Genomic DNA, 6,435 nt, shown 5'->3' on the forward strand with positions numbered 1-6,435 from the left:
TTGCCTGGGTGCTAGCTTAGCACTTTGCCTGGCTGCCAGCTTAGCACTTTGCCTGGTTGCTAGCTCACCACTTTGCCTGGGTGCTAGGTTAACACGTTGCCTGGGTGCTGGGTCAACACTCAGCCTGGTTGCTACCTTACCACTTTGCCTGGTTGCTAGCTTAGCACTTTGCCTGGGTGCTAGCTTAGCACTTTGCCTGAATGCTAGCTTAGCACTTTGCCTGGGTGCTAGGTTAACACGTAACTTGTGTGCTTGCTTAGCACTTAGCTTGGATGCTAGCTAAGCACTTAGCTTTGTCTATCAGTCATAACCTAATCTAGGTGCTATTTAGTTCACAGGTTGCCGCTAGAGTAATTCGAGACATTAGACTACGTTTGTTATTTAGGTGAGTAGGTGATTCGCTAAGTGAGTAGTTACGTGAATTACAAATGTGACGATGATCACGGTTGAAGGTACGATATCTTGGCAAGCCTTCCGACTTGCGCAGCAGCCAACAATGACTGCGCCGTTATCCTGTGCGATGATGGTGATCTCAGGTGTGAGCGGATGTGGAGCACATCCAGTCTGCCAACCATGACGCAGATGAGGTAGAAGAGGGATAGTGACCAGAGCGCGAGAACCAAGTAGGTGAACGGTTCTCTGATAGTCCAAATGAATATGTCACATTCTTTGAACAGCTTAACAAAATATTCCGATTTCAACACCTTGTCCAGCTGAGAGCAGAAATCAGAACACTTCTTAGCCGATGCCTCGTTATTTAATGTCGCCGCGTTACCAAAACAGAAACCGAACTGGTACAGTGTTGCGGATACACCCTTGCACTGAACCATCGATGGACAATTGCAATGAGGCTTGTCAGGTTGATTCTCAACTTTCTCGACGAGGCCATGCTGTCCACGCTTACATTTCTCAGCACGCAGACACGTATGGCATCCCCAGTCTTGGCAGAAAATGTTCTTGAATGCGTTACACAAATTATTCAGTTGATTCCAGAAATCCCACGGCAGGTAGACAGCCCATGTAAGGTACGTGGCAAAGTTCTTATGAACAAGGTATTGATACGTGTCCGAACACAGTGTGGATAGGTATGGAGCGCAGCGCATATCCCTGTCGGTGCAACTTCTAGTCATGCATAGGCTAGATACATCGGCATAGACTTCGAGATGATTTTGATCTTGGTGCTCATGCTGACTGCTGCCATAAGCGTCACGAAGTACATTGGTAAGCTTACCCGTGTCAGTGCAGAGCTTAATGGAGAGCGTCTGAATAGATGCTTCAATCTTAGTTTGTGATACTGGTTTTATACCTGCATCAGTAATATAAGATGCAACTTTGACCCACTTATTAACCAAGCTTAACCCGAAACTGAAATGCTCCGGCAGCGTTTTCGGCGGAGTTGGTGACAAGCCAAACAATGATGAAACCACGCCACTACCTAAGAATTCGCGAATTATCTCACATAGCTGACGGCCTGTTTTGGTCGACCCGGAGAACGCCCTGAAACCCAGCGGTGTGACGCACGGCATTCCCAGCCTGGATGTGGAGGGGCAGGTGGAGCATTTAGATTTGCATCCAACAGACTCCAATCTATGTGGCAGGTAGCCGAGTAGAGAGTCACTTAGGTAGTTCATCAATGGCGATGTTGGTTGACAATTTGGTTTGCAATTTGGTTGACAGTTTGGTAGGCACGTTACATCGTCCGTTGGCTTGATGTTGCAGTGCGATTTGGTCGTAGGTACGTCCCTGCCGTAGTGGCAGTCGGCCCATCCGTAGTTCTTGTCTGCGACACTGCATCGTTCAAACAAATACCTGAGCGGCTGCAAAATTCTACGGAGGAAGTCAAGCAACATCTGCAAACAATCTTCGCCGGAGCTCGGGTAGTACAGATTCAGCGTGTTATTCGAATAGTCGCAAGCGTAGAATGTCGCCGCGTCGCCGTGGCCAACAACGGTGGTAAGCAAATCGTACGATTTCGAACAAAGGTATTGCAACACCGTCCGTATGCTCTTATACGTGATGGTCTGCGGGTGCGCCTCTAGGTATGACTGCTCGATGTCGAATACGCTGATCTCTCCGTCGCCAGCAAGCGGCGTATCCGGATTATCAAGCACGTTGGTGAACCCGTCTGATAGCAGCGCCTGGTACGCGGAAGTGTAAGTGAGCCCTGAGAGCCACGCCAGCATCTCGAAAACGGTACATGGCGTTCTAGGTTTGGGGAGTATAGCGATGTGACATATGGCGTTGTACTGGTCGACGTGATGCAGAATGCATTTGAGAATATCGAAAAGATTAAAAAGGACGTTAGACTTGCGTTTATTCGATTCGCACTCCTTAAGATGCTCGTTGTCTTTCGCACCTTCGACCCTAAAGCTAAGTCTGTTCGCGACGTATTCACCGTTTATGACGCTCTTGTTCTGCAGCTCCCAGTGCTGTTTGTTTTCTGCGGACACCTTAAAGCCGTGCCGTAGGAACAATCCGCCGAGATCAGAGGACGAGTGAATTTGGTGTCCCCTCAGACTATTGCAATTTATCCTCAAGTCATGCACAGCATCGTAAATTGTGGAAAAAGCGGTCAAGAATATTTTAGCGCAGCGGTGAGCGTTTTGTGTTAAACCGGTGCTAAGGGCAGTTTCTGTCCATTGGATGGTCTCACTGTCGTACGCGGAGATGTACGCCTTGTCGAGCTCACCCACCAAACCCTGGAAACCATGGGCAATGGTTTCCAGCAGCGGAGTGTTCGGCTCAGAAAATGACTCAGGGTGGAGACCTTGAGCTTCTCCTAAGAGGATGTCGAGCATACTGGGAACACGGTAGTCGTACCTGTTGTTTTTACGAACATGGTTTAGCAAAATGTTAAGTTCGTTAGTAACGACATCTAGCTTGGATGTGTATAGTTGTCCGTCGCCAGATGGCTTGGGATTATTTCGCTCTTTGTTTGCTGCGTGAACTCTCTTGATCTCCGCTGTGACGTAGTCGTGGAGTGGCTGCCAGAAAGACTGGAACTTGTTGGCCAGCTTTTCGAAGTTTTCCTTGTAGTCAGTGGGCTTTTGGGAGAGACGGTCGACAATGTCTTTCAGTTTCTCGATATTATCATAATTTGCTGCTTGACCATTCTGTCCCTGAAACGCTCCCATGAAACCTTTGAAGCCAGTTGCCAAGTCTTCTTCGATTGCTTCAGGCAATTTATCCAACTGCCCTCTCACCTTGTCGGCGAATTGTTCCAATAGGTAGTGCATGGTTGTGACGTAATGGGTGTTTGCCTGCTTGGTGAGCTCAGCCATACAATCATTGAGCTGACTGTCGACTATATCTTGGAGACTGGAGATAGTTGACGTTTTCAATCGTTCGGCGTGGGTGCTGAAGTTTGTTGCCGCTGATATGCATTCATGTATATTTTTATTTTTCAGAGTTTCCAGATCGTTCTTAATTTTCATGAGTACACCATCGCCAAGGCTTTTCTGGGTGTTCCGACCGATTTTGCTTCTCAGTTCCGACAGCTTCCCTTTGGCGCTTTCTGAGTTTCCTTCGGCAGCCTTATTCACAATTTCGCACATGGCAGCGAGTTTGGATTTGACATCATCTGCGTGGGATACTATTTGCGTTTTGAGATCTTCTATGGATCCTAGGGCATCATCGACTTTTGTTTCAATTTGCTTGATGGCATTGGGAAGGTCGCCTGTCATGCTTTTGATGTCGCTGTGCTTAAGGCTATCTTGATTTATTTGTTCTGTGTAATTCGGATATTTGTTTTTCTCAAGATCTGATATTTTATTAACTACAGCACCTCCTTCCGCCAGAATATTTCCGCCAATCTCCGCTGTCAGTATTGCTTCAATTTTGTTTTTAAATGTGTCTTCATTGATCTCACCCTCTTGGAGTGCATCGTACGCTCTTTTGAAGTTTAACATAAGATCATTGCCAAGATCGTAATCATTATGAGCACTATGTGAATGTCGATTCTTGAATATTGTTTCGCCTAGATCGGTTTGCAAGGTTTTCAATTTAGTATTAATATCATTTCCGAAATCACTAACCAACTTCGCTAGGCCGGCTGCTTTTTGGTCAGCGGCGTAATTAAAATCAGAACTGAAAGATTCTATTCCGTTTTTCATATTTGCAATCTTCGCATATATTACTTTTGAAACACTGCTAATTTCTTTCTTAAATTGACTTCTAATGGACTCCATAACCGCTTTCAGGACCTCTTCGCTGTGTTTCGAGACGGCTTCCGCTACTGCGGATATGGCGTTAAGAAGAGACTGGAGATGCGCTTTGGATACAGATTTTGGCGACGGCGTTAGTTTAGATATTAGGCTCTTCATGTAAGTAGCGTAGCTTTGGAGATTAAGTGCGCTAACTTCTGTAGACATACCATGGAGTTGCTCAATGGCACTGATTTCCGGTACTTCACTTTCGATGCTTTCGAGTCCATGAAGCTTACTTTTGAGATCCTTAATAGCGCTATCTGAAATGTCCTTATTGGGACTACCAAGCATGGCAATTCCTTTCGCAATCCCCTCCATTGCTTTCCTCAGTTTTTTAATGACTTTAGAGTTGAGATTGCCAAAGTAAGCTGTAATAGGAGTAAAAGGATCCGTGCTGTCGCCTATTGCTTTCAGCAAAGGCGCTGCAACACCGCTGTTTTTGCTATTTTTTATCTTCTCAAATTCCTTAAGTTCCTGCAGTTTTCCCATGTCATCATGTACTTTTTTCATGGCGCTATCAATGGCGATTTTTGTCGCAGCCAATTGCGCTGAGAAGTTTCTGGAAGTCTCCACTATAGGACTCAATTGAATCTCAATTTTATCCTTCAAAGTCGTCAAATCTTGTTTCACTTTCCCTTCCAACTTTTCATACGGCGTCTGAATCTCCTCTTTCACATGCTTCAAAATTGCTTTCTGGATTTCTTGCTTGACTGTATACAAATCCATTTTCAGCGCGTCGTTCATCGCTTTCACCTGCGTCAGCGCCGTTGAAACATTCTCCTGAGCAGCGTTTTTTGCTGCATCTCCGGCCTCCTGCATACTCATGGCCTGCCCTTTTATATATTCAGCTGCATAATTAATCGATTTTTTTCTTTCTGCTGGATTGACGACTTCCTCTAGTATTTTTTCAACCTTCATCATCACGTCACTAACAAATCCATCCGCCTCCCAGGCCCATGTGTCCAATGCCGAGACACCACGCTCCAATTCTTTATAGATGGCTTCCAGCTTCTCCTTAATTTTCTGAACATCTTCCTTCAGCTTCTTAAAAAGTCCTTCTACCCGCTGAGTAATCTCGCTCTTGAAGCATGACTGAACACCCGCTAGCTTATTAACCATCTTCACAATTGCCTCGTAATTCTCCTTTTCCTTCCTGGACAACGCAGTCAACCTGTCGGTCTCGTACTTAACTGTCTCACGAACACTATGCACTCTCTCACGTAATTTATGATTAAGATCATTAATTGCGTTCTGTGTTTTTATATTTTTAGGTACACTAAAGTCTAATTTGCCGTTAAATTCATCGGCCTTTGCGAGACACTGTGTCACTAAGTTGTCGGCCTTGGTCACCTCGGGGTCAGTTTGCTTGGTGTCATCGGAAACCTTGTCAACCTGCATAGCATTAAAACCCAAACGAAACTTACCGGTTGATTCTTCAGTGAAATATGATAATAATTCTACAACGGGCTTACTGACTCTCTCATTTGAAGACTTGACAAAACCATTGTACTTTCTCACCCCTGCGACCACACTTCCAATCGCAACATTAAAACCTTTTTTACCGGCGTGTTTATATTGCTTAAGAGCTTCAATTGCAGTGTTTATAGCATCTTTATGCTGCCCTAAATGGCCTTGGATGTTACTGAGAACGCCACTCAAAAATCCCATCACCCCGTCACACAGCCTATCTAGGTCGGAGTACACTATCCCAGTGCCGTTGTAGCCTTTGGAGTCATTGTTGAAGCCGAGAAAGGTCTCGAGGCCAGAGCAGAGGTTAGTAAGAATGTTAATAGGGTTGTTAGTTGAGGTTATTTTAAGGTTTTAAATTTTGTCAAATTTCTTGTCAAGCTCCCTAGGCGGCACATGGTCAGGGCAGTGGCAAGAGGTAGAAGAGGGGAAGGGAAGGGTGACAAGGCACAAGTTAGTAGGATGGTTTAAAGAGGTCATAGCGGTATTATGGCGAGGTAATTCGAGGGATGTAGAGTGGACAAAGGGGCGATGTAGAGTGGATAGAGGGGCGATGTAGAGTGGATAAGGGGCGATGTAGAGTGGATAAAGGAGCGATGTAGAGTGGGTAAAGGGGCGATGTAGAGTGGGTTAAGGGGCGATGTAGAGTGGGTTAGGGAGCGATGTGGAGTGGGTTAAGGGAGCGATGTGGAGTGGATTAAGGGGCGATGTGGAGTGGATAAAGGGGCGATGTAGGGTGGATAGAGGAGCGATGTAGAGTGGA

General features: G+C 45.8%; 1 protein-coding gene across 1 annotated transcript; it reads right to left on the reverse strand.

Moving 5' to 3' along the window:
- Positions 1-440: 440 nt before the first annotated feature.
- BBBOND_0000650 (hypothetical protein, conserved) lies at positions 441-5,873 on the reverse strand (the record flags this gene model as incomplete). The annotated part of the gene is made up of 1 exon (XM_012914911.1): positions 441-5,873. The coding sequence occupies one exon, from the start codon at positions 5,871-5,873 to the stop codon at positions 441-443; it is 5,433 nt and encodes a 1,810-aa protein (XP_012770365.1).
- Between the last annotated feature and the right edge of the window lie 562 nt (positions 5,874-6,435).

Source organism: Babesia bigemina, scaffold Bbigscaff_56838 (genome assembly GCF_000981445.1).
Source record: "Babesia bigemina genome assembly Bbig001, scaffold Bbigscaff_56838".
NCBI lineage: Eukaryota > Apicomplexa > Aconoidasida > Piroplasmida > Babesiidae > Babesia > Babesia bigemina.